General features: G+C 54.0%; 1 protein-coding gene across 14 annotated transcripts in view; it reads left to right on the top strand.

The window, feature by feature from the left end:
* The window catches only part of TESC (tescalcin), a 62,211-nt gene extending 35,844 nt beyond the window's left edge, over nucleotides 1–26,367 (top strand). For 3 of the 14 annotated variants that reach the window (XM_005572352.5, XM_074007984.1, XM_074007985.1), the window contains 6 exons: nucleotides 8,133–8,213; nucleotides 15,915–16,054; nucleotides 18,208–18,269; nucleotides 18,378–18,485; nucleotides 23,285–23,332; nucleotides 26,078–26,367. In XM_005572352.5, the coding sequence (XP_005572409.1) occupies nucleotides 8,133–8,213; nucleotides 15,915–16,054; nucleotides 18,208–18,269; nucleotides 18,378–18,485; nucleotides 23,285–23,332; nucleotides 26,078–26,155 (517 nt within the window). In that variant the 3' untranslated portion in view covers nucleotides 26,156–26,367. Of the gene's footprint in view, nucleotides 1–85; nucleotides 194–8,132; nucleotides 8,214–15,914; nucleotides 16,055–18,207; nucleotides 18,275–18,377; nucleotides 18,486–23,284; nucleotides 23,333–26,077 lie in introns of all 14 variants that reach the window. The other 11 variants (XM_074007987.1, XM_005572353.4, XM_074007986.1 and 8 more) reach the window with 9 other exon arrangements.
* The last annotated feature ends 924 nt before the right edge of the window (nucleotides 26,368–27,291 follow it).

Below are 27,291 nucleotides of genomic sequence, written 5' to 3'. Positions count from 1 at the left end.
CTTTCCTTTCTCTGCTGAATTTCTCTGCGAAGTACTCATCACTGCCTGAGATACTCTATTTCCCATCTGTTTTGTGCTCTCCTAGATTCCCCATAAGGGATCCTGTCTGTCTGATTTACCTCTGCAGCCGGCACCTAGAACAGTGCCTGGCTCCTCGAAGGAATGCTTGTCGTGTCGCCGAGTTGCTCTCACTGTAAGAAGTCAACGCCAGGTGTCGGGGAAAGTGGGGGACTGACATGAGGCAGGGACAGGGATGAGAAGGTGTGTGCCTGGGGGAATGGTCTTGGCGACATTGTCCAGCTTTTGAAAGAGGCATTTGCCAGGAGCAAAAAGGACCAGTCCTTTCTTGCCAGAATCTTCTGTGCAGAAGTGTGGGTAGAATTGCCTGGTACATTTGAGCAATTCCAGGTGCTTTGAAACATTGAGAGATTAAGAGGCCAGCAGGTCTCACGCATTCATGTGCATGTGAATGCCCGGGAGATTGCGTTAAAATGCAGGTTCTGTAATCCCAGCACTTTGGGAGGCCAAGGCGGGAGGATCACTTGAGCCCAGGAGTTCAGGACTAGCCTGGGCAATATAGCGAGACGATGTCTTTACCAAAAATAAATTGGGTGTGGTGGTGCACACCTGTAGTCCCAGCTGCGCAGGAGATTGAGGAGGGAGGATCACTTTAGCCTGGGAGTTCAAGGCTGCAGTGAGCCATGATTGCACCACCGTATTAATGCAGGTTGATTCAGTAGGTCTGGCGTAGGGAGAGATGGTGCATCTCTAATAAGCTCCAGGTGATGCAGATGCTGCCGGCCCAGGAACCACACTTTGAGTATCTTGGCTACTGGGAAGACACGTGCTGAGTGACACGCAGTCTCTGCCTTCAAGAGTCCCCATGGGGTCTCAGCTTCCCCACTGTGGGGAACGTCAAATGCTGAACAGTGAGTGCAGGAAGGGGAACTCAGAGGGGCACTGGGCAGGCGGCCCTGCAGAGGAAAGACCCAAGTGGCCCCCTCAGTGTGGGGAGCCCTGGAACGGTGGAAGTTCCAGCCTGAGAATCTGGGGCCTGGCTGCACCCTCACCTTGGAGGTCGGTTAGCCTTGCGGTGGTTGGCAGGGGTTGGGGAACGCCACGCTCAATACCCCTAGAGAGAACTTTGCAAGTGAGCTGGGCCCCAAAAGCTGCCGGAAACCAACCCACAGCACGAGGCTTGAGGAAGAGCCCAGCCCAGTCCTCGGTGGTTTTTTGAGTCTGGTCCTTCCCTTCTTGTCGGCCTGACGCTTGTCCTGCCCGCTTCCTGGGTCCCAGATGGGGCCTCTCGGGCGGGCGACTGGGTGCTGGGTGAGAACAGTTGCCGAAGGAAGAGCGTTCTCGCTCTTTCTCTCTTTAAGGTGAAAATGCACAACCGGAAGGAAGGAAGTGGTGAGCGCGAGGAAGCGCAAGACAGTTTGAGCCAGCCTGGAGATGGAGCTGGAGTCCCATGCCAACTCTAGCTGTGTGACCGGGGCATAGTACTTTTGTCTCCCTGGGCCTTGTGTTCTGGTCTGTAGAACAGGATCATCATTGTTGCCACTCATGATTACGTGGGGTGATTAAGTGTTGCAGTGCTCAGCACAGCCTGATGTCGTGAGAGCCCTTCAGGACTCCAGGGGGACATTCTGAAGCCCCCAAGGCTCACGCCGTCCCGCAGGAGGCCTGGAAGGTGTGTGGTCCTGGAGCCCTCATGGGCAATCCCCGCTACCTTGGTGGTCACTGGGGCAGCACCACTGGCCACTGAGAATCAGCTCCAGCTGAGGGCAGTGACCTGCCGTCAGCCCTGGGCTCTGAGGTGAGGCAGAGCCCGTTCCCATGGCTGCAGCCTGGGCTGAGACACCTTTAGCCAAGCCGGTTCATCCAGCCTGGCGGGAACCTGGGGAGGAAGGAAAACAAAACTGACACGAGTATTGATGGAGCATGAAACTGATGGAATGAAAAGGTTAGTGCGTCCTAAGTGCTGGACTCAAGGCCGGCGCTCTCCTTGTTGAAAAGGGACATTGACAGGTTTTAGGGAAAGTCCCTGCAGGCCAGGCACCACCATGCCACTGCCTGGGTCCACCAGTTTCATTCTTAACAATGAGAAGTGGCTTCATCTCTCTGCCTCAGTTTCCTCATCTTTAAAATGGGCACAGGCCGGGCGCAGTGGCTCACACCTGTAATCCCAGCACTTTGGGAGGCTGAGGTGGGCAGATCACCTGAGGTCAGGAGTTTGAGACCAGCCTGGCCAACATGGTGAAACCCCGTCTCTACTAAAAATACAAAAATTAGCCGGGCATGGTGGCGCACACCTGTAATCCTAGCTACTCAGGTGACTGAGGCACAAGAATCACTTGAACCCAGGAGGCAGAGGTTGCAGTGAGCAGAGATCATGCCACTGCGCTCCAGCCTGGGTGGCAGAGTGAGACTCCGTCTCAAAAAACAAAAAAAGTTAAGAAGATAAAGTGGGCATAAGCACCTACTTTATAGGGTTGTTGTGATCTCTATGTAATAATGTAAAGCTCTTAGAATAGTTCCTTCCATTCTGAGGGTATATAGGTTAGCTGCTGTTAGATTATTATTATTACTACTATTAATACTGCTGCAGCGATTACTGTTGCTGCTGCTGCTGCCGTTATTACTGTTATTATTTTAAAATTAAGAGCTTACCCTGTGTCAGGCAGTCTGCTCAGCATCTTATGTGGATTTATCTCATTTGGTCATCTAATTAGCCCCATCATGTTACCTGGATATTCATACGATCCCCATTTTACAGGTGAGAACTCACGGCTTGGAGATGTGCTGTGATTACTCAAGACCATGTGCCTGGTAAGGGGCAGAGCCTGGGCCAGCACCCCTCTCCCCACCTCGCGTTTGACCCTGAACCATCCCCTTTGATATGGGAATAGGTCTGCACCCATTTCACAGATGAGGAAACTGAGGCTCCAAGAGTCAGGCACCTGTGGTGAGGGGGAGGTGAGAGTCAGGTGTGGGCATAGCAGGTGCCTATGGAGAGAGAGAGCAGAGGCAACGGGCTTCAGAGCCATTTACACACCTGCTGGGGGTTGTGAAGCCAGGACCTGGGGACAACACTGTGTCCCCAGCTCAATTCCCAGCAGGTCAGGCATGTCTTATTGCTGCTGGCTGGGGACAGGCCTCTTGTGTTGAGTTAATTTCTTCTCCAGGCACATGGGTCAGGCTCCTCTAGGTGGTTTCTCCCCCACCTCTCCTTCCTCTCTCCTGGGACATTGGGGTCTGCTCTCCTTCCAGGGTCTGGACACCTGGGCCCTGGGGAAGGGCAGTGCCTCAGGATGGACCAGACAAAGAGGGAAGCCCTGCCCGCAGCCACCTTCATTATTATTCGCTTCATTATTTGCTCAGCAAACCATTTATTGATCACCTTGCTAAGCCCAGCTGTGCAAGGCATTGAGGACAGGGTGCTGTGGAAATCACAGGGTCCCCATCCCGCAAGCTGCCATCTGTGGTGCACTCCCAGTTCACCAGACACCGTGCTGAGCATGTTGCGGACTTGATCTCCTCTAAGCTGTACAGCAATCCTGTGAGGTTCCTGTTTGCAAAGGAGCAGACGGAGACTGAGTGTGGCAACGCCGTTTGACCCAGGTAGCAGAGCAGGGTAGAACCCAAGTGTGATTCCAGAGGCTGTGCCCGTCACCCCTCAGTCAGTATCAGTGTACCCTCTTCACAGAAGAGAAAACTGAGACCGAGGAAGGATTAGCAACAGCCAGTGAAAGCCAGAGAGGGTTTGGCTAGCAGCATAGCAGCCAGTGGCTTCTCTGTTCTCCCAGATTCCCTCTGGAGCTCCTTGTGGTCCCTTTCTCAGTCCGGGAATCTGGGCCTTGGAAAATGGATTCTGTTCGGGTGGCCAGGGAGAGTAGGACAGCAGGGTATCTGGTGAGAGCATGGCTGTACTCTACCTAGCTTCCAAGCTGACTCTTCCACGCCCCCACTGGGTGAGCTGGGGTAGGTCGCCAAAACCTGTCTGCTGAGCCTGAAGCATCAGGGATAATAGGAGCCCTTGTGGGGTCGCTGGGAAACGAGATGGCTCCGGCCAAGTCGCTCGCACGTTTGTGAGCTGTAGCTGTCATCGTCATCCGATTGTGATTTTGTAGAATGTGATCATCTCTCCTGGTAACCTTGACTCATTCAGGGCTCTGGTCTCTGTATTCTGTCCCCTCCTGTGGTTGCCTCCCACTAATGAGGAAAAAGGGCAGAGCATCGAGCTGTCTGCCAGCAGTGAGGGTGTGACCTGCACAGAGAAAAGCATGTGTCACACACAGAGGGACTTTCACAGACGGAACATGCAACAGAATGTTCCCGGTCCCCAAAAGGCCCCCATGTTCCCTCTCGATCACCCCCAACTCCGAGGCAGTTCATCACCCCGACTTCTAGCCGCAGAAGTTCGTGTTGTCACTTTGTGTTCTTTACATAAATGGAGTTGTACTGCAGTAGCACAGTGGTTCTTTTTTGTTTTTTTAAAGACTTATTAGGCCAGGCGCGGTGGCTCACGCCTGTAATCCCAGCACTTTGGGAGGCCGAGACGGGCGGATCACAAGGTCAGGAGATCGAGACCATCCTGGCTGACACGGTGAAACCCCGTCTCTACTAAAAGTACAAAAAACCAGCCAGGCGAGGTGGCGGGCGCCTGTAGTTCCAGCTACTCGGGAGGCTGAGGCAGGAGAATGGCGTAAACCCAGGAGGCGGAGCTTGTAGTGAGCCGAGTTGGCGCCACTGCACTCCAGCCTGGGCGACAGAGCAAAGACTCCGTCTCAAAAAAAAAAAAAAAGACTTATTAGAAAATTTTAAGAGCTTTATAGAGATGTAATTCACATACTGTAAAATTAGCCCATTGAAAATGTCCAGTCCATTTTAGAGCACCTCAGAAGCTCCTCACCGGTTAGCCATCACCCCGCCCCAGCCCCTGGAAACCGCATCTCTCCGCTTTGTCTCCCTGTATTTGTCTTTTCTGGATGTTTCCTATAAATGGCATCGTATACCAAGGGGCCATTTGTGTCTGGCTTCTCCCACTGAGCATCATGTCTTCCAGGTACATCCGTGCTGTGGCATGGATGAGAATCTCGTTCCTGGACAGGTGCAGTGGCTCAAACCTGTAACCCTAGCACTTTGGGACGCTAAGACAGGTGGATTACCTGAGGTCAGGAGTTTGAGACCAGCCTGGCCAACTGGTGAAACCCCATCTCTATTAAAAATACAAAAGTTAGCTGGGCGTGGTAGCACATGCCTGTAATCCCAGCTACTTGGGAGGCTGAGGCAGGAGAATTGCTTGAACACGGGAGGCAGAGGTTGCAGTGAGCCGAGATCGCGCCGCTGTGCTCCAGCCTGGGTAACAGAGAGCGAGACTCCATCTCAAAAAACCAAAACAAAAAACCTTGTTCCTTTTTATGGCCGAAAAATAATCTTATTTTTTTTCATGGCCAAATAACATCCCATCTCTCTGGCCAGCTGTTCCAAGTCTGCCTCCTTCTTTGGAACTGGGTTCCTGGGAATCTAAAACATGAGTCTGCCCTGACGCGGCTCCTGAGTTTGGCCAGAGGCCATGAGTGAGCGCAGCCGAAAGGCCTGGGTGGGAGGGACAGGAGGCCATGCCGGGGACGCAGAGGGACCCAGGACCGGGTCCTGCTGTGCCTCTCCATGCCTCCATCCCTACCCCTCCAGTGCGTAAGGTGGGGCAGCACAGGGGCCAGCAAGGCGTTCATGGAATCTTCCAACTCAAACAGCATAGAATCCCCCGTGTCTGTTTTGCCTCCTCCTCTCCAGCATCTGTCTTAGTGTTGAATCCCACTTCCAATGACTGTCCCGCCATCTCTTCCCACCCAGAGGTCCTCATTTTCAGTGGGCTGATTTCCTCCACCTTCCCTACCTGGGCCGGATCCCAGCCTGTGCGCTGGGTCCTTCCCAAGACGCTGCCTGTGGAGGCTCATGGAGCAGAAGGAAAAGGTGAGCAGGAAGCACATTCAGAGAACCCAGGATGGCCTTCTGTGAAGGGCAGGGGAGGAGGGCAGGCAGGTGAGGGAGTGACTGACGCCCCTGCCTGCAAACCTGCAGCCTCTAGGACTCAGCAATACCTCTGCCAGCTACAGGGTGTCCTCCTGTGAAATTCACGCTCCCCTGTCCAGAGCCAAGCTTTTTTTGCTCTTTTTTTTTTTTTTTTTTAAGAGATTGAAGTCTCACTGTATCACCCAGGCTGCAGTGCAGTGGCACCATCATAGCTCACCATACCCGTGAACTCCTGGGCTCACACAATCCTCTTGCCTCAGCCTCCTGTGCTGATTGCTAGCTGGGACTACAGGCGTGTGCCATCACGCCTGGCTGGCTGGCTTTTTTTTTTTTTTAACAGCTTTACTGAAATGTAATTCACGTAATACAACTCAACCATTAGAATGTGCAATCCAGTGACATTCGTATGTACAGAGTTCTGTCTGCATCCAGAACTACAGTCAATATTAGAACATTTTCATCACTCCCAAAAGAAAGCTGTACCCTCAGCTGGCCCTGAGTTTGGCCAAAGGCCATGAGTGAGCCCAGCCGAAAGGCCTGGACAGGAGGCCATACTGGGGACACAGAGGGACCCAGGAACCAGGGCCAGGTCCCCAACCCCCTGACCACCACCAATCTGCTTTCTACCGCTGTGTATTTACCTATTCCAGAGAGTTCATGTAAATGTAATTATGTAATATGTGGCCATTTGTAACGGGCTTCTTTCACTTAGCATAAGGTTTTTTTGTTTGTTTGTTTGTATTTTGAGATGGAGTCTCAAAACTCAGAAGTTTTTTGAGACTACAGTCTACCAGACTGTAGTGCAATGGTGAGATCTTGGCTCACTGCAACCTCTACCTCCCGGATTCAATCAACTCTTGTGCCTCAGCCTCCCAAGTAGCTGAGATTACAGACGTGCACCACCACACTCGACTAATTTTTGTATTTTTAGTAGAGATGGGGTTTCACCATGTTGGCCAGGCTGGTCTCAAACTCCTGACCTCAAGTGATCCGCCTGCCTTGGCCTCCCACAGTGCTGAGATTACAGGTGTGAGCCACTGTGCCCGGCCTCGCTTAGCACCATGTTTTTTAGATTCATTTGTGTTGTAGCATGCATCAGTACTTGGTTCCTTTTTGTGGCTAAAAAATACTCCATTGTGGTTGCAGTGAGCCGAGATTGCGCCACTGCACTCTAGCCTGGGCGACAGAGCGAGACTCCGTCTCAAAAAACAAACAAACAAACAAACTCCATTGTGTGGACTACATTTTATTTCTCCATTTATGAGTCGACAGACGTTTGGGCTGTTTCTGCTTTGTGGGTGGGGAATGCTGCTGTGAAATTCATGCACAGGTTTTTGTTTCTCTTGGGCATATCCCTAGGAGTGGAATTGCTGGGTCATCTGTTAACTCCAGGTTTAACCTTTGAGGACCTGCCAGACTGTTTTCCAGAGCTCCAAGCCAGCACCCCACTGCTCTGAATACTTACCTGGGGATTTGAGGATAGGTTTCAGGTAGTCTCTGAATCCCCAGAATGGACACAAATCCCATATCTCTGCAGTTTTTTGAAGATGAATGTCCAGTCTACCTCTTGGATTCTCAAAAGTATCTCAAGCCCAGGCCAGTGGCTCATACCTGTAACCCCAGCACTTTGGAAGGCTGAGGCAGGAGGATCACTTGAACCCAGGAGTTCAAGACCAGCTGGGGCAACATGTCAACCCCTTGTCTCTCCAAAAAATTTTAAAAATTAGCTAGGCATGGTGGCGTGCACCTGTGGTCCTAGCTGCTTGGGAGGCTGAGGCAAGAGGATTGCTTGAGCTCAGTAGATGGAGGCTGCAGCGAGCTATGATCGCACCACTGCACTCCAGCCTGGGTGGCAGTGAGACTATCTCAAAAAAGAAAAGTATCTGAGCCTCCAAATCCTCCCTGCCTTTGCCCAGTCTAAAGGTTAGAGGAAGGGGCAGGTAAGTGAAGCGTATTCCAGTTCTGTCTCCTAACTCTAAACTATTCTCGTGGGGCCTGTTGGGGATCCAAAATACAGCTTGATACAGGATGAAAATGCCAGCTGACATCTGCTGTCTTTTCCTACTCTCTTCCTGGTATCTCTTCTTGGAAACCAGCAAGGAGAACTTCAACAATGTCCCGGACCTGGAGCTCAACCCCATCCGATCCAAAATTGTTCGTGCCTTCTTCGACAACAGGTGGGCGTTTTCCCCTGAACCAGCCCAGTGGCAGGCACCTCTGTGTTGTGTGGCATCTCGTGGTACTCATTGCCCAGAATGGCCCTTTGAGCTTATGCCCAGAAGGGGGGACCGAGCTGGGTAGGGGTTATAAGCACAGGGTGGGGGTTGGACCATTCTGGATTCACAGCTGGGCGACTGGGCAGCTCACTCAAGTTCTCTGGGCCTCTGTATTTGCTATCTCTGGCTGTGTAACAAATTACCCCAAAACTTCATAGATTAAAACAATAGCCAGGCATGGTAGTACACACCTGTAGTCTCTGCTACTGGAGAGGCTGAGGTGGGAGGATACTTGAGGCCAGAAGTTCGAGGTTGTAGTGAGCTGTGATTGCACCACTGTTCTCCAGCCTGGGCAACAGAGTGAGGCCCTGTTTCTAAAAAAAAAATGAAAACAACAATTAAAAAAGAATAATTCTCTTAGAAGCATTCTAAGACAACTGTTGAGGAAGACTTTTTAAAAAAGAAAATTCAAGCCTGGGCATGGTGGCTTATGCCTTTAATCCCAGCACTTTGGGAGGTCAAGGGGGGCAGATCACCTGAGGTCAGGAGTTCAAGACCAGCCTGGCCAACATGATGAAACCCTGTTTCTACTAAAAATAAAAGAATTAGCAGGACGCAGTGGCTCACGCCTGTAATCCCAGCACTTTGGGAGGCTGAAGTGGGCAGATCCCTTGAAGTCAGGAGTTCAAGACTAGCCTGGCCAACATGGTGAAACCCTGTCTCTACTAAAAATACAAAAATTAGTTGGGTGTGGTAGTGCACGTCTGTAATCCCAGCTACTCAGGAGGCTGAGGCTGGAGAATCTCTTGAACCCGGGAGACAGAGGTTGCAGTGAGCCGAGATTGTGCCACTGCACTGTCCAGCCTGGGCGAGAGTCAGTGAGACTCCATCTCAGAAAAACGCTTTCCAGTTTTTCTTTCTTTTTTTTTTTAATTATCTCATCATTTCTTTGGGTGAGGAAAGGAACCTGGGTGCAAATTAGCTGGGGGTCTCAAAGACTCATTAGCTTCAGCCAAGGCATTAGCTGGGACTGGGGTCCCTCACCTCGTGGCTCGACCAGGGAGGCTCTGTTTCCAGGTTCAGCCTTGTGGCTGCTGGCTGAAGGCATCTCCTGGGCCCTCCACAGAGCTGCCCTCAGCATGGCAGCTTGCTTCCTCCAGAGCCAGCCGTCTGAATGAAACAGCGGGACATCCCACTATCTTTTTGTAACTGACACCCCATTCCTCCTGCTCTGTCTCTTCGTTAGAAGTGAGTCACTAGGTCACCCCCCTCTTGATGGGACAGCACAGGGACGTGACTACCAGGAGACACAGGGATTTGGGGGGCCATCTGGGAGGATACCTCAGTTTCACCATCTCTAAAATGGAGATAATTGGCTGGGCGCGGCAGCTCATACCTGTAATCCCAGCACTGTGGGAGGCCAAGGCCGGCAGATCACTTGAGGTCAGGAGTTCAAGACCAGCCAGGTCAACATGGTGAAACCCTGTCTCTACTAAAAATACAAAAAATTAGCCAGGTGTGGTGGCGTACACCTGTAATCCGAGCTACTCGGGAGGCTGAGGCAGGAGAATCCCTTGAACTCGGGAGGTGGAGGTTGCAGTGAGCCAAGATCACACCACTGCACTCTAGCCTGGGCAACGGAATGAGACTCTGTCTCAAAATAAAATAAAGTGGAGATAATCATAGCACTTGCCTAGCAGGGTTGCTGTGAAGGGGAGTGGCGGGATGTGTGGTGAAGCGCGAGGTTAGCTATTCATATGTTCATCGCCGTGGCTTACAAAGAGGTGTGCACCCTGGCCAGTGTCCCAGAGCTGAGGCACAGGCCAGAGCTCATGCCCCAGTGTCCAGTATTGTTTATGGTAAAAGACCTGGGTGCGCGGGATGGAGCCTGGAGGTGTCTGGGACTCTGCGGGGGATGAAGGGGTGGGTGTACCCTCCCCATGCTGCTGGGGCCTGTGGCAGCCACACTGAGGCCAGCCAGCCTGTTTGCCCCAATGTCCCCACGTCTGCAAAGATGGTTGGGAAGTGGAGGATGGGCAGAAAGAGGAAGGACGGGAACAGGTGTGGTGTGGTGATGAGACCTGGGGCTTCCCTGATGGTTTTGAGCTGTGCAGGGATGAAACACTCACCCTGGTTCTGCCAGGGATGTGGGACCCTGGGCAAGGTGCTGAGCCTCCCTGAGTCCCACTGGAAACTGGGGGTGCTGCTCACCGGGAGAGGGGTCCTTCAGCTGCCCCTGGAGATGCAGGGGCCTTCCTCTGTGGCCCATGGGGCAAGGCCTGGTGAGACAGTGACCAAGAGTTAAACCGGAAAAGCAGGGAGAGAAGGTTCCAGGCGATGGGAACTGTGTGTGCAAAGGCCCTGTGGCACAGGGAGCTTGGGGAGCTGAGAGGCAGACCTAGCTGGATCACAAGAGAGGCCAGTGTGATGTGGGGAGGGCAGGCTGCATCGGGCAGCCTCTGTGGACCAGCAACAGGGGTCTTCAGGAGCTGAGATGGGGGCGCTGATGGACTTTGAGGTGAGGGTGTGGGGGGAGTGGGTGAGCCAGGTTTGCACTTTGCAGAGGTCGCTGTTGCTGCTGGTTGGTTGTAGGGTGGGAATGGGAGGTGGAGGCCAGGGAGGAGTGAATCGTGGTCCCGGGCTTGGGTCAGGGCTGCCCTGAGGATCTGGGGCACAGGGGGCAGCTCTGAGCCACCTGGGAGATTATAGATGAGGAGGAAGGGTTGGATCAGGAGTTGGGGTGAGAGACCTGGTACCAAAGGAGTCTTCACGGCCAGTTGCCATGTTTGCCAAAGAGGAGGGGCCTGTGGAGCTTAAGTGACTGTGAAGTGTGTGAAGTTGCACAGTCGGTGGCAAAGACAGAGTGGAATCCGGTGCACCATCTCCCTTTAAATCCTGGCTCTCAGAGAAAGGACTCAGAGGTGGGCAGTGCGTCTTAGGCCAGTCCCCAAATGAGCCAAAGTAGGCGTCAGGGTGGGAGGCGTGGCCCCTGACGGGACCTAGAGTTGGAGGCACTGACAGGAAGATGGTACAGGAGACCAGAGCCCAGGGGCCGCCTGTGCATGCGTGTGTGTGTTTGTGCACATGCGCACGCGAGAGGGAGCATGTGTCCACGTGTAGGAGTGTGTGTCTGTGCGAGGCTTGTTTTCAGAAGGCTTGGGTGCAACTCTGGCCAGTTGTAAAGTTGGAAGAGGGAACTTCTGGGGTGGATGAGAGGTGGATTTCACAAGGGCATATGTTTGTCCAAACACAAGACCTGTGCATTTTAGTGTATGCTCTTATTCCTTAAAGAAAAACTTGACCCAAGGTCACTTGGCTGTCAGCTGTCACTTGTAGGAACTGGGATTCCAACTCGGGTCTGTCGGCCTCACGATCCTGGACAGACCCAGGAGTTGTGTTTTGGGCTCTTGAGGTGGAATTCGCGTACCTGCCCGGCTGTTCTCCATCAGCAGCCGCGCTCCAGGAGACAGGGTGTGGGGAAAGGGCCAGGGCGGACACCTCTCTGGTTTTCAGAAGACGAGAGGGTGCACTGGGCATGCTGCTGCCAGACGTAGGGACAGGCAGATGGAGGCAGTAGCCTCCTCCTCCTTTGAGGGTCTGATTTAGGACAGAGTCATGGAAGGACTGGCACAGGCGCCAGTGGCGCTCCCTGAAGGTAGGGGACAGGGACCTCAGTCACTGGGGAATATGGAGTGTTCAGAAGGTGGATGTTGAAACAAGTGGCCACATCTCACATCTCAGGGGGACTCCAGGTGGGACAGGCCTGTGGGGACCCTGAGGAGGGAGCTAGGCAGAAAGGGGCAGTGAGGTCTGCGCTGGTGCGGGTGGCTGAGACCACCCTGCAGGCCTGGAAGTCCAGGTGGGACTGGGGATTACCAGGAGGACGGGGGAGGCCCCAGGAGGGTGCTGAGCAGGGGAGTGACAGGCTCCGATTTGCATTTTGCAAAGCTCATTCCGGCTGCACTTGGAGTGCACGGGAAGGTGGGGGCTGGGCCAGGCAGCTGCAGGGGCCAGGAGAGAAAAGGAAGGTTCCCAGGGGACTGACTAGAGGTGTGAACCTGGGGATGGGTTGGGTGTGGGGATGTGGGGGGCACCAGGAGACTCCGGGTCTGGAGCTGAGAGCAGCTGTCATTGTGCCTGCCTGATGGAGCTGCCACGGAAAGATGGCCAGGGATCTAGGCCGAGCCAGAAGCGGAGGGTGGTGGCCAGGTATGGGGCGGTGAGAGCCTCCCTATGGGTCCCCGGACCTCAGCCTCCAGCTGCTCTTTAGAGATACCTGGTGTGGAGAAAGGGAGGTGCCAGTGACTAAGGCTGGCCCAGAAGTCACCGAGGGAGGGGATGATTTTAAGAAGGGTTTCCTCTGGCCTGCACCCAGAACACTTCGTGGGCTACAGCTGGGAGCCTGTAACTGTTGGAAAAGGGCTTCACGTCATATCCTGTAAATGCTGAGAAGAAGCTGGAGGAGGATTTCAGAGGAGATGCTGGAAACAGGATTTTCCTTTCAAGAAATACCAGCCTCAGCCTTTGTTCCTAAGACTTTTTGGGAACAGGTCTTGGGAAAGGGGTATTGTGAGCCCATCCCCACCTCCAGGGGCACTCCATTCCTTACAGGAGAATTAGAAAGTTAAGGTGGCATCTTTGCAAAAGGAGAGAAGATGGCCTGCCCTCATGCTGGGCCACAGATTTAGATGTAGCCCCTGTTTTCTGTCCACTGATCTTCATCCTGGTGCTCATTTTAGAAATGGGAGCAGAGCGCTGGGTATGGTGGCACGTGCCTGTAATCCCAGCAGCTGAGGAGGCTGAGGCAGTAGGATTGCATATGGCCAGGGTTCAAGACCAGTCTGGGCAATATAGTGAGATTGCATCTCTAAAAAAAAAACAAAAAAAAAAAACCTTTTATTTAGAAAATGGAGTGGAGAGCAGGTGGGGCTGGTTCCAGGTGCTCTGTCTGGGTTTCCTTGGCGCTGGCTCTCATTGCCTTTGGAGACCATAATGTTGGTCTCTGCAGACCTCTGGGAGCACTCAGAGGGGAAGGGACCCTCCTTCCTTGAATTGGGTCCTGAGGCTGAAGCAGAGCAGGTCTCAACCGTCCCAGAGAAGGACACACACCCTGCCTTCCCCAGGGGTCTGTCACATTTTCGCCCGTGCTAATCTTAATCCCTCTTGCTGCAGCCTAAACCACTTGAGAAGGACGTGTGAGCCAGTCGCTGTGGGAAGGGCTTTCAGAGCAGCCTGATAAGTCCGGGGGCTATTTTTATGCTCTGTAAATTTGGTCTGTGCCGCCCACAGCGAGAACTTCAAGGTTATTAAAGCCTGTGGCAGGAGCAGTTGAGAGCTTCATCCGATAAAAGAAAGAAGGGAGACCTGTGAAAACACATAAAGATGGGCCTTCCTGAGGGAAGGACGGATCTCATCCCGCAGATGGGCAGTTTCTGCCTTCTCTCATCCAGACTTGGGACCCCACCTCTCCCTGGAAAATCTGGAAGAGAAAAATAAAAAGAAAGGGAGTTCCCGGGCCACTCAGAGGCTGTCATATGGGTGTCAGTGTATTTGCTGGGTGCTGAAAAGGAGTAGTAGATGAACCTCTAAAGAGAGAATTGCAGTGGAGGTGCAGTCATGCCCTGGGTGGAACCCAAGTGACATCCAAGCACTAACCACTAACTGTTAGCCACCCCGGGCCAGCTAGGTACTGCCCCTTCCGAAGGGCCACAGTGAGGGGCTGTGGCAGAACCTTGAGCTTGCCAGCTGTATGACAGCCTCCCTAGCGGCCTCGGGCACTCACGGTCGCAGTCCGTTAGTGATAAGGTTTGAGGACAGTGAGTCAGGAGCTCGGGTTTGGAGTCGTCTCCAGACTGTTTGTTTTGTTTTGTTTGAGACAAGATCTCAAACTTAGTCACCCAGGCTGGAGTGCAGTGGCGTGATCTTGGCTCACTGCAGCCTTGGCCTCCTGGGCTCCAATAATCCTCCCACCTCAGCTCCCCAAGTAGCTGGGACTACAGGTGCACACCACCGCACCCAGCTAATTTTTTTGTATTTTTTGTAGAGACAGGGTTTCTCCCTGTTGCCCAGGGTGGTCTTGAACTCCAGAGCTCAAGCAATTGGCCTGCCTCAACCTCCCAAAGTGCAGGGGTTACAGGCGTGAGCCATTGCGCCTGGCCTCCAAGCTATTTTCTTAGCAACTGCCAAGACTCGAGCTGGACCACACATTTCTGAGCCCCTCATCTGGGTGTCAGGCACTGTGCCCGGCATGGGGCATGAACTCCCTGTGTCCCCGTCCCCTGGAACACCAGCCCTTTCTTACCTCCTCCAAAAAGCACATTGATACGGCCAGCCTCAAATCTGCCCTAACTTACCACAAAACTTTCAGTCATTGGCAAACTTTGTATTTGGGTATAAACAGATTACTTAGTGATGCTTGCAGTCAATCACCATCCTAAAATTTTGAACTAGTGAGAGCGAGCAAAGGTTGGCAAACTTTTTCTGTAAAAAGACAAGGAGTAAATATTTTAGGCTTTGCGGGCCACGCAGTCTCTCTTGCATCTACTCAACTCTGCAGACAAGCATAAATGAATGGGCATGGCTGTGTGCCAATAAAATTTTATTTATGGACACTCACATTTGAATTTCATGTAATTTTCACTCGTCATGAAATACTATTCTTTTGACTTTTTTTTTTTTTTTTTTTGGCAAGCATTTTTTCAGCTATTTAAAAATGTGAAAACCGGCCAGGCACATGGCTGTCACATATAGTCCCAGCACTTTGAGAGGCCAAGACAGGAGGATTGCTTGAGCCCAGGAGTTTGAGGCTGCCATGAGCTATGATCACACCACCAAACTCCAGCCTGGGCAATGGAGTGAGACCCTGACTCTGATAAAATTAAGATAAAAATGTGAAAAGTCTTTTTTTTTTTTTTTTTTTTGAGACAGGGTCTCCCTCTGTCACCCAAGCTGGAGTGCAGTGGTGTGATCTCGGCTCACTGCAACCTCCACCTCCCAAGTTCAAGCCATTCTCCCGCCTCAGCCTCCCGCGTAGCTGGGACTACAGGTGCACACCACCACGCCCGGCTAATTTTTGTATTTTCAGTAGAGGCGTGGTGTCACCATGTTGGCCAGGCTGGTCTCGAACTCCTGACATCAGGTGATCTGCCCACCCCGGCCTCCCAGAGTGCTGGGATTAGAGGCGTGAACCACCACGCCTGGCCCAGAAAGTCTTCTTTGTTCATGGGCTGTATGAAAATAGATAACAGGCCAGATTGGGCCCGTGGGCGGTTTGCCAACCCCTGAGCTAAAGGAAAGGATCGGGAGAGGTATTTGGTGAGTTACTGGATTGCTTGGTTTCCTCATAAATGCTCGCCTGTGTGCACCATCACACACCCACGCTTCCCTCTGTCCCCGCCTGAATCAACAGTCATGCAGTGGTCTGTCTCTCTTCCACCTCCCTGATGGGGGAGCTCCATGAGGGCGAGGCAGGGACTGAACTTTCAGCTTCTGGAGCCCCCAGCCCCTCCACGAAGCAGGTTTCTGGGGCACAGACTCAAGGCGAGAGCAGCCATCGTGGGTCTAGTTTGTGCCCTGAGAGCAGAGTTTTCGGAGCTAATGGTAGCAAGAGGACAAGATCCGGTTCTTCATTTATTTCCAAAACCCTCCTTGTTGCTCCCGTAGGAACCTGCGCAAGGGATCCAGTGGCCTGGCTGATGAGATCAATTTCGAGGACTTCCTGACCATCATGTCCTACTTCCGGCCCATCGACACCACCATGGACGAGGAACAGGTGGAGCTGTCCCGGAAGGAGAAGCTGAGATGTGCGTGCCACTGAGTCCCCTTGCTCACGCCTGGCCTGGGGTGCAGCCTCCCCTAAGTCCTCAGAACACAAGGCACCCCTGCAGCAGGAGGCTGGGTGTGCATTGGCTTGGAGGCTTGGAGGGCTTGGGGACACCAGCCCTTGTCCCTGTGAGGCTGGCATTGCTGTCTCCCGTTCCCGGCGCCCTCATCCTAAACATTCCTCAGCAGCTTGCGGCGTCCTGGGACTAGAAGGGGGTTGTGCGGTGGCTGTGAAGCAAGGCCCTTGATGCAAAGACCTGGGTTCCAATGTGGCCCCTCTCACCTACCAGCCATGTGACCTTGAACCTTGACCCAGAACGTGGGTATGCTGATTATGTGTGGTTCTGAGGGCTGGGCAAGATCACACAGTCAGCCTTTGGCACACAGGAAGTGCCCCCTATAGTCAGTTTCCTCCTCTCCCTCCTCCGTGGGCTGTGCTATTGCTGGGTTCCTGAGACCAGCCCCACTATGTTCTGGCTCCCGAGTGGGTTCAGTTGTGGTCCCAGCTGGTCAGCCGCACAGGTCCCAGGCAGTGGCCCGAGTCACATCTTCTTTTCCTGTGGCCTTTCCCATGACTCTTGACATCCCTCTGTGCCCTGCCCCAGGTCAACCTCCTCATCAAGAAAATATAAACATGGGACTTGACTATATTTAGCACTGGAATGTGTACGTGGGGCTGGTGGGAACCGCCCCGGGGGGGGGGATCCCTGGTGTGAGCCTAGCTTCCTGTCTGCTCCAAGGGGCGAGGAACAGGACGGACTCAGGTCCAAATCCCTGGTTTCCTGTCCCTTAGTGGTGTGGCTGTGGGCAAACGCCTTAACTTCCGTGAGCTTTGACAGTCTGTCTGGGAGGCAGGGCTCAGGCATCCCTGGCCTCTTGGGGTTGGGTGAGAGGGAGATTGAGAGGTTTTTGAAGCGCTTTGCACACCTGGGCATCTGGTCAGTGTTCAATAAATGCCCGCTGGGCTCAGTGGCGCATGCCTGTAATCCCAGCACTTTAGGAGGCTGAGTGGGGAGGATCACTTGAAGCCGGGAGTTCAGGGCCCAGCCTGGGCAACAGGGAGAAAGACACTCACCTCTACAAAATAAAAAAATTAGCACAGCATAGTGGTGCTGCGTGCCCGTGGTCCCTGGTACTCAGGAGACTGAGGTGGGAGGGTTGTTTGAGCCCGGGAGATGGAGGCTGCAGCGAGCTACAATTGCACCACTACGTTCAGCCTGTGCGACAGAGGGAGACTCCATTTCTGAAAAAAATAATAACAAATAAATGCTGGCCAGGCATGGTGGCTCACACCTGTAATCACAGCACTTTGGGAGGCTGAGGCGGGTGGATCATTTGAGGTTGGGAGTTTGAGACCAGCCTGGCCAACTGGTGAAACCCTGTCTCTACTAAAAATACAAAAATTACCTGGGCATGGCAGCATGCACCTGTAATCCCAGCTACTTGGGAGGCTGAAGCAGGAGAATCTCTTGAATCCAGGAGGCAGAGGTTGCAGTGAGCCCAGATCGTGCCACTGCACTCCAGCCTGGGTGACAGAGCGAGACTTCATCTTGAAAAAATATAATACATTAGAAAAGAAAATGCCAACACAGGAGACTTGGGAGAGCTCCAGCTCCCAAGGCCGTGCTAGGAACAACAGGGAGAGGCCCCCTCCCGGCCAGCGCCTCCCTGATGCCAGGCCTGGGACCGTCCACGTTAGATCAGTCGGGCCCAGATCAGAAGCATTGTGGACCGCGACTTGCCACGGCTGAGACGATGGGGCCTCCTGGGGCTGTGGGAGCAATATTTTGAACTCAACACTGTTGACTTGTGTTAACGGGTAATGCTTACTGTCGTCATGTTCATGCTCATGGGGCCACAGCGCTAGCTCCCAGCCCTCCTAAGGCCATGAGGTAGATGCTGTTGTTATTCCCATTTCACAGATGAGGAAACTGAGGCTCAGAGAAGTTAGGTCACGGGTCCAAGGTCACCCAGTAGGAAGTGGTCAGTCTAGTCCCACAGCTCATGCCTGACCCCTCTGGCTTTGGCATTGAGGTTTGGTTATTGGTGTCTTTTGCTTAGTTTAGTGTAGATTTCGGGGTGGCAGGGGCCAGGCCCCACCTGACGGAGTCCCCTCTGTCCCCTGCCACCCCAGTTCTATTCCACATGTACGACTCGGACAGCGACGGCCGCATCACCCTGGAAGAATATCGAAATGTAAAGTATGCTCCTCTGGCCCGCCCTGGGTTCCTGGCACCTCCCTCCCGCCCCCCACGACCCTGATGGAGGCCCAAGGTCACCGTTTGTTTCCGCCCCACCTGGCAGGTGGTCGAGGAGCTGCTGTCAGGAAACCCCCACATCGAGAAGGAGTCCGCTCGCTCCATCGCCGACGGGGCCATGATGGAGGCGGCCAGCGTGTGCATGGGGCAGATGGTGAGCGCCCCTGCAGCCCTCCTGAGACACGCAGTGCCTTTCCTGCTTATGCGCTGTGTTTCTGGAAGGCCTCACGGGGCATGGGGCCTGGTGTATTTTGCCACCTGCTCTACCTGTGGCCTGTGGGGCTCAGAAACCTCTTCCAGCCCTTCCCGTTCCCCAGGAGACTGAAGGTCCCAGTTCCCAGAGAACTGCACAGGCAGGGAAGCGAGCTCGAGGTCCAGGAGCCCCCACCTGCATAGCCCCCCAGCCCCCATCCTGGCCTCAATCAGTGCTCATAGCAGCACTGGGCCCTGGAGCCAGGCCTGGGCAGCACATGGCACAGGCTGGCCCAAATTAGTTTATTAACAAATGACTCAGAGGCGACTTCTGGCCTTGGAGCAGGGGTCAGCAGGGAGCCCTGTTGGGGACTGACAAGAGCCGATGGCGTAGGGTCAGGTGGAGGAGCTGAGGTAGGGGCTGGTGTGTAAATGACATGGAGGAGAGGGGAGCGGCCTTCCCATGTTCATCATTTCCTACATTTTGCCTCATTTTGACTGGTGGGGAAACTGAGGCTCAGCGTAGAGAATCCTCTAGACCTTGTGATCTTTCCTGTGCTGGGAAGATTTCCTCTTGTAAGGACAGGTGCAGCCCCGCCAGCCCCCAGCCCTGAGGCTCTAAGCCTCGGGACCACTCAGGAAGGCAGGTGACCACCTGGGTGTCGTGTGTTCCCTGAGGGGTTTGGATGGCCCCACTGACGCTGTCAGCCTTTTGCCCCTGTGTGTCTAAAGCAGGTGCGTCTCTAGACACCCTGATGGTTTTGTTCGCCTAGCCCGGAGCAGAGGGGGGTTCATGCTGGATCCTGCTCTCTGTGCCCCAACCCCGTCCTTGAGGGACATGAGGCCACCTGCCTGGGCCTGCTCCCAGAGGCGGGGGCTGTGGTCGGCCGGCTTCCTGGCATGTGTTTTATCTGTCTGCCTCTGGAGCCCGGGGGGAAGCTTCTGGCTTGGGTGAAACCTCTGCACTCAGCAGATTAACCACCACAGGAGACGGCTCGTGACCTCAGTGGGGAGAGCAGGGATCCCCGCCGGTTGTCGGGCCAAATTTCCATTTGATTTAATTACACTCTCCTTCTTCAAATTGCTCCCTGTCCCACTCCAGTTTCAATTGGTGACAGTTTTCTTAATTTGCTGTAGTGAAATTACTGGCAGCTGCTGATCTGCATAAAACCCCAGCAGCCTGGGAAGCAGCGGCATCTCGGGGCGGAGGCGGGCTCCGGGGTGCACCCGCTGCCCACAAGCCCCCAGGAGGTGGAGGTAGCCCTGGAACCAGGAAGGCGGCTGCCAGGCAGCGGGCTCATCTGCACCTCTTTCTTCACTCATGGGTCCTCCGGGCGCTCTTAAAACTGGGCGCTCTTAAAATCCTTCTGGTGTAAACCTCGGCCCGATAAACCCAGACCAAGTTGTGTACAGGCCTGAGCTGGGGGCAAGGGGCAGCTGCATCGGTTCAATCCCGCCTGGCCTCTGAGGACACTTCCCATTCTCACCGTGCTACCCGCTGAAAACAAACGATCCATGGTCCCCACTTTAATGGACTTCCAAAGGCAGTTATTGATGGAGGCAGGATCTCTTTTTTTTTTTTTTTCAAGACCAAGTCTTACTCTGTCACCCAGGCTGGAGTGCAGTAGCACCATCTTGGCTCACTACAACCTCCACCTCCTGAGTTCAAGTGATTCTCCTGCCTCAGCCTCCCGAGTAGCTGGAATTACAGGCATGTGCCATTATGCCTGGCTAACTTTTGTATTTTTAGCAGAGATGGGGTTTCACCATGTTGGCCAGGCTGATCTTGAACTCCTGACCTCAAGTGATCCACCCACCTCAGCCTCCCAAAGTGCTGGGATTCCAGGCGTGAGCCGCTGAGCTGGCCCGTGGGATGTTTTGAGAGTGCTTTCTCGGGAGGTCGCACCCACGGATGCTTGACCGGGGGGGACTGCTTCCCCCACTCCCTGCCCTCCTTCCTTGCGCCAATCACCCCCTTTCCAGCCCCGGACTCTGGCCACGGGGGCCTTTTCTATAATTAGCTCCCCTTGGCCGGCCTGGGAACCTAGGGTGGCCCGGCAGGGAGGGCAGCCACTGTGCCCGTGAGTGGGAAGACAGGGAGGAAGGAGCCCTTAGGGACAGGGCTGGCCCAGGCTAGCCGAGAACTTGTAATTTATTATTTATTTTTTAAGAGACAGGGTCTCGTTCTGTCGCCCAAACTTGAGTGCAGTGTTGTGATCATAGCTCATTACAGCTTCCATCTCCTGGGCTCAAGCCATCCTCCTACCTCAGCCTCTGGAGCAGCTGGGACTACAGATGTACAACACCACACCCAGCTGATTTTTTAGTTTTTAAAAAAAGAGATGTATTGCTGAAAAGAGATGTCGTTATGTTGACCAGTCTGGTCTCGAACTCCTGGCCTCCAGGAATCCTCCTGCCTTGGCCTCCCAACGTGTTGGGATGACAGATGTGAACCACTGTGTCTGGCCAAATTTTTTTTTTTTTTTTTTTTTTTTTTTGAGACAGAGTCTCGCTCTGTTGCCCAGGCTGGGGTGCGGTGGCGCTATCTCGGCTCACTGCAAGCTCCACCTCCTGGGTTCACGCCGTTCTCCTGCCTCAGCCTCCTGAGTAGCTGAGACTACAGTTGCCCGCCACCATGCCCGACTAATTTTTTGTATTTTTAGTAAAGACAGGGTTTCACCGTGTTAGCCAGGATGGTCTCGATCTCCTGACCTCGTGATCCGCCTGCTTCAGCCTCCCAAAGTGCTGGGATTACAGGTGTGAGCCACTGTGCCCGGCCAAAATTTTTTAAGTATAAAGAGGAAACTAAAAGACCTGCAAAGTCCTGCCAGTAGAAACAGCCCTTAAGGACTTGGAGGCAGCTCGATGCTCCCAGCTGGACAGGCAGCTGCCCTCTGTGCCTCTCATCTGTAATACGGGAGAGAGACCAAAACCCAGCTCAGGGCCTGTTGTGAGATTGGCATCTGTCATTAAATGCTAACAATAGCATTTGGTCACCTGTAATCCCAGCACTTTGGGAGGCCAAAGCAGGTGGATTGCTTGAGGTCAGGAGTTCGAGACCAGCCTGGCTAACATGGTGAAACTCCCATCTCTACTAAAATATTTAAAAATTAGCCACGCATGGTGGTGCATGCCTATAATAATCCCAGCTACTTGGGAGGCTGAGGCAGGAGAATCACTTGAACCTGGGAGGCAGAGGTTGCAGTGAGCCAAGATTGCGCCACTGCACTCCAGCCTGGGCGACAGAGCGAGACTGTCTCAAAAAACAAAACAAAACAAAATAGCATTTGGAAGGCACTTGGGACATACATGCCTGGCGCATAACACGCTTAGTGTGTGCCTCCTGTGTTCTTACACGCACGTACAGAATTTCAGAGAGTCACAGAGAGAGCTTCAAGTCTCGCCTGCTCCCCCACCAGCCCAGGTCCTCTTCCCTAAAAGGACTCCCTCTTGGTGGGTTTTTTTCCTACATATACCAACGTATACATGCATGTCTTTTATTTTTGATTTATGCAAAACATGATTGAACTGATGTGGCTTCCCCTTTTCTCCGTATGACCCCATGCACCCACAGGGCAGATGGTGGGGGTCTGGTTATCAGTCTAAGGAAAGGTTTGCACACACAGACCTGCAGACATCTCTCTGCTTGTTGGGTTTTGTTTTTTTGTTCTTTATCTGCTGTATACATATCTCAGAGCCTTTTCCATAGTGAGACATATAGATCAACCCCTTCTTAACCCATTTTAGCCTGAGGTTGCAGCTTTTAGAATTTCTGCAATCAGACCTTGGTGATGACCTTGAGCAGTAGAATATAAGCAACTCCCACAGCTTAGCGTTCCAGCAATGGAACACTAGGCATAAGTGGTTAATGGTTGCCTCTGCTGGTGGATGGTGGTTAGGCCAGTGCTGGCCTTGCAAATAGGGTGGATGACTGAGATTTATGTCCCTCGCCTTCTATTGAAGGGCACCTGGGATGTCAGCAGATTTTCGCTGTCACGAAGCGTGCTGCTGGGTGAGGTTTTTGGAGGCTTGTCGGTGGGATCCTGAGAGTATCGGTGAAAGGGGCAGGAGCTCCTGGTGTCGTCCCCAGAGCAGGCTGGATGCAGAGTAGATGGAGACCGGCTCTGCCAAACCTGTTCAGCATGGAGAGCCTCCTTGCGGCCACCCTCCAGCCGTGCCTCCCCGGAGGTCCTGGGTTATCACGGTGACTCATGAGGCATGAGGCGTGGGCCTCACATGCTGGCCCTGTGTTTCGCTGACCTCTCCCCCGAGGTCTGTGAGCTTAGATTAGCCTGGAATCTTCTTATCAGCACAGCACAGCACTGGCATGAGGAGGCCAGCCCTGGGGCGACAGGAGGTATCTTGGTGGCCCAGCTGCTGGGGGGCTGGTGGTGAGGTGGGCTGAGTGGGGAAGGAGAGCCCCTTGCCCCCATGTCACCCACGCCTCGGATTCTCTCCCTGGGGGGCTGGGGGTGGGGAGGGATGCTGCTCTGAGCCATGCGTTGTCAGGGCCCTGGTGAGCCACGCTCAGCTCCCATCCCACCCTCAAGCCCATGAATGAGGATATTGGAGGTGCAGGGTGACCGGCTGCGTGCTAGAGGCAGATAATCCAGAACGTTCCCCTCTTCTGATTCCTCCCAAACAGCCTCAACCACTTATATTCGGGTGTTGGTGGGGAGGGGAGGCCAGTGGACCGTCCCCCTGAGGAAGCTGTGTGGGGACCCGCACCACTCACTGTCCACCCTGTGCTTCCGTCCCCAGGAGCCTGATCAGGTGTACGAGGGGATCACCTTCGAGGACTTTCTGAAGGTGGGTGGCCTGGGCGTGGGGGCCTTGGGGGACCCTTGAAGACCTCGTGTGGTCCATGTCAGGAGGGGACATGGCTCTTTACCTGCAGTGGCAAGGGACAGGCTTCCTGGGTGACCGACATCAGTAGGAAGGGGTCAACTTGGGTGTGGCCTTTAAAGCAATTTAAACTGGTTTTTCTTATTTTTTATGGAAAAGGTAATATTCACACACAGTCAAAACAATGTAAGCAGTACAAAAGGGTATACAGTGTAAACCAAATTCTCTCTCACCTGGGGTCCCACTGCCCCTCTCAGAGGTAACCCCTGTTGTAGGCTGGGCCTGGTGGCTCACGCCTGTAATCCCAGCAGTTTGGGAGGCTGAGGTGGGCAGAGCACCTGAGGTCAGGAGTTCAAGACTAGCCTGACCAACATGGTGTAACTCCATCTCTACTAAAAATACAAAACTTAGCCAGGCGTGGTGGTGGGCGCCTGTAGTCCCAGCTAGTCGGGAGGCTGAGGCACGAGGATCGCTTGAAACCAGGAGGTGGAGGTTGCAGTGAGCTGAGATCGCGCCACTGTGCTCCAGCCTGGGTGATGGAGTGAGACCCCGTCTCAAAAAAAAAAAAAAAAAAAAAAAAAAAAAAAAAGGCCCCATTGTAGTTGGAACAGGGATTCTGGGAACTTTCCGTGTCTGTAGAAACAGTGTTTCTCAGAAGCTCAGATTGGAGCCGACTGCACATGCTGTGCCTGGGCCTTCCTCGCTGTGTCCTAAGATGTCACTTTCATAAAGCGGCCGCCCACTCTGCCTCCTCCCTGATGGCCTCTGCAGCCTCTGCTGGTGGGCGGTGGTTAGGCCAGTGCTGGCCTCGCAAGTCAAGAGCTGCTTCTGGCCGTTTAGATAATCAGATGCCCTGTGGCAGGGAGGGGACCCCTGCCCCATCCCCCTCCCCGCACTTGGGCCCTGGGCATCACAACAGTGTTCCCAATGCTTTTGAGGGGCTTGAGGAAGACAAGGAAGTCAGGGGAGCAGGAGACCAAGAGGGAGAGAGGATTAGGGAAGGAAGGATCACGGCTTCTGGCCAAGGAGCCCAGAGCAGGACTGTGGGACTGGGCCCTCAGGATCACAGCGCCATGGAGCCAAGGCTGAGCCTGGCAGCCAATGGTTAGACCCGGCAGGAGAGAGGAGAGGCAGGCAACAGGGCCCGGCTGTGATAAAAGGCTGAAAGGAGACTGCGGAGGTCGGCAGGCCCCCAGGACTGCCGTGCACATGGCCCCCCCGGGGCTGGCAGGGCGGACAGACTGGCAAAAGGCAGAATTTGCACTTGTGCTGCAGACTCACTCTGGCTTCTGCTGGGGACCCGGTCACCTGAGCAGGTGATGCCCGCCAGAGCAAGACAACAGGACGAAGAGCTAGAAGGTGGAGGAGGGAGGGAGGGTTGGGGAGGAAGTACAACGGCTTCAGACTGAGTAGAATGAATTTCTTTGCCTCTGAAACCAACTTCCTTGCCCTAAAGGCTGGCCTCTGCCAGGCCCCTAGTGCCCCCCAGCCTGTCCCTGTATCCCTGAGGGGTCTTTTGGGACCAGCCGGCCCTTCCCATTCCCTGGTTCCTTCCATTGCCCTTGGCGACCATGTTGCCACCTGGCACTTAGCAGAAACCACTGTGAGTGGTCATGTGTGTTACCCTGGGAACGCCTCGTGCACCCAGCAAGGATAGGGCTGCTCGACTGGAACCAGAGCTGTCTGCACACCCCATGACACCCAGAACAGCCTCAGGAAAGCAGGAAGTACCGGGGGGCTGCGGCCAGAAATGTCCCAAGGCCTCCCTGTCCCCTGGGTGCCCACGGGGCTCTGACTTTCCCCCGTTACCAGCCTCGTGGCTGTCCCCGGAGATGCTGAGAGTGACAGAGATTTTGAAGTTCTTACATAAGCGGGAGGCAGTGAGAAGTCACCCCGCCCACCACATCCCTCCATTCCTGTTCGCACCCCCCATCCTACCATCTGTGGCCCCCGTGGGCCCTGACTTGCTAAGGTGCTGGCGGGCATGGCCTTGGGAGCACTGGGGTACATACATAGCCTTGTAGTGTGAAGGTCTGCTCCAGGGCCCTGGCCAGGCTGGACTGTAGTGACAGTACCAGCACCAGGAATGGGGCCACGATGCGATCTTTGGGTAGAAATGACCTTTTTGGGCTTGAGTTTGTCTTTCTAGAATGCACGTGGTCCCTTATCCCAGGGAGGTTGTAAAGACCACACTGGAGATCCTTAAATTGATGATGGTGGCCTAGCGAAGCCTTGTGACTGCACAGCCCCTAACAGTTTACAAAACACATCCATGATGAGGATGGGTCCTTTAGAGCCCCCGACATTCTGTGAAGTGGGCGGCACAGGTTGGGGGTCCCGCATTGTCATGGAAAGGGGACTTAATGGGGTTATATAATTTGCATGAAAATCGCAGAACCTGAAGTGGTGGGTGAGATTCAAATGACTTGGAGCTAAGAGCTTGGATTCAGTACTTAATAATAACTTGCTGTGACAATCTCAGAGAGAATCCAAATGTCAGAGCCAAATTAACCAGCAAAAAAGACAGATGGAAGTTTTTCGTCCTCGCTTAGCTCCTAGCCTTGAAACACAGCCCTCGGGCTTTCACCTGCCCGGAACATCACCGTTGGTGGCAGGAGAGGGTAGGTGGGGAAGGACCGAGGACCGGGGCCTGGTCAGGTGTGAGGTGGCGGTGGGAATGTGCCCTTAATGCTGGTCCATACCTTCCAGATCTGGCAGGGGATTGACATTGAGACCAAGATGCACGTCCGCTTCCTTAACATGGAAACCATGGCCCTCTGCCACTGACCCGCTGCCACCTTCGCAGAGAAACCGCACTTTGCAATGGGGCCGCCTCCCCGCGTAGCTGGAGCAGCCCAGGCCCGGCGGACAGCCTCATCCTGCAGCACCGGTACACAGCCAAGGCTCGTCCGCACATGTTGTGTCTTGTAGGGTATGGTATGTGGGACTTTGCTGTTTTTATCTCCAATAAAAAAAAAAAAAAAAGGTTTGTTAATTAACGTGGCCTCTGTCAGTTCCTCACATCCATTAAAGTGGCCTGGTCACTTGGTAGCATGAGACTGACTATGAGGAATAAGCAACGACAAAATTATTTTATTTTATTTATTTTGGAGACGGGGCGTCCGCCTGTCACCTAGGCTGGAGTGCAGGCGGGATCGCGGCTCGTTGCAGCTCTGACCTCCTGGGCTCAAGCAGTCTTCCTGCCTCAGGCTTCCGAGGAGCTGCGGCTACAGGCACGCACCACCACGCCCGGCTAGTTTTTACATTTTTTGTAACGACAGGGTCTTCGTGTGTTGCCCAGGCTGGTCTCTTACGACTGGGCTCAAGCGATCCTCCCGCCTCTGTTTCCCAAAGTGCTAGGATTACAGGCGTGAGCCACCACACCCAGCCCAAATACTATTGAAAGGGTGGTTTGGCAGAAGGCTTGTTCTCTTTTGTTTATTTTGGGTAAAGTGTCTGCTGTTCTTCCTATGTAAGTCCTGGGAACCCCTCCGCCTTCTCCATCCTAGGGAGTAAAATAAGGAGAAGCAGCTCCTGCCCTGTGTGGGCTTCTGAGGTGGCCAGGACTCAGGCGGCGGGGCGGCCTCACCGCCACAGCCACATCTGTTTACTGATGGAGAAAACATCTGGAGCCCTGGGCCTGGGCCTGCTGCGGGGATGCACCTGAGCCCGCTGTGTTGGTCAGTGGGCGTGGGGAGTCAGGGCCTGGCTGGCTGACCCGGGACCCCCAGCTCCTCACGGTGGTGGTAAGGGGGTGTGGTCTGCCAGCCACGGCCGTGCCCCTGGCTCTTTCTGGCAGTCCCGGGCCAGTTGCAGGGCCCTGCAGCGCTCCAGGAAGCAGCGGCGGTGGAAGCTGGGTAGGTAAGGATCCCTGACAACTTCAGTTATCACCTTTCGATGTGGGGACTGGCTAGAGCTGGGGG

The sequence above is a fragment of the Macaca fascicularis genome, chromosome 11 (assembly GCF_037993035.2).
Source record: "Macaca fascicularis isolate 582-1 chromosome 11, T2T-MFA8v1.1".
Taxonomy (NCBI): domain Eukaryota; kingdom Metazoa; phylum Chordata; class Mammalia; order Primates; family Cercopithecidae; genus Macaca; species Macaca fascicularis.
Note: the sequence above shows the minus strand (reverse complement) of the source record. Positions and strands in the feature narration are given on the sequence as shown.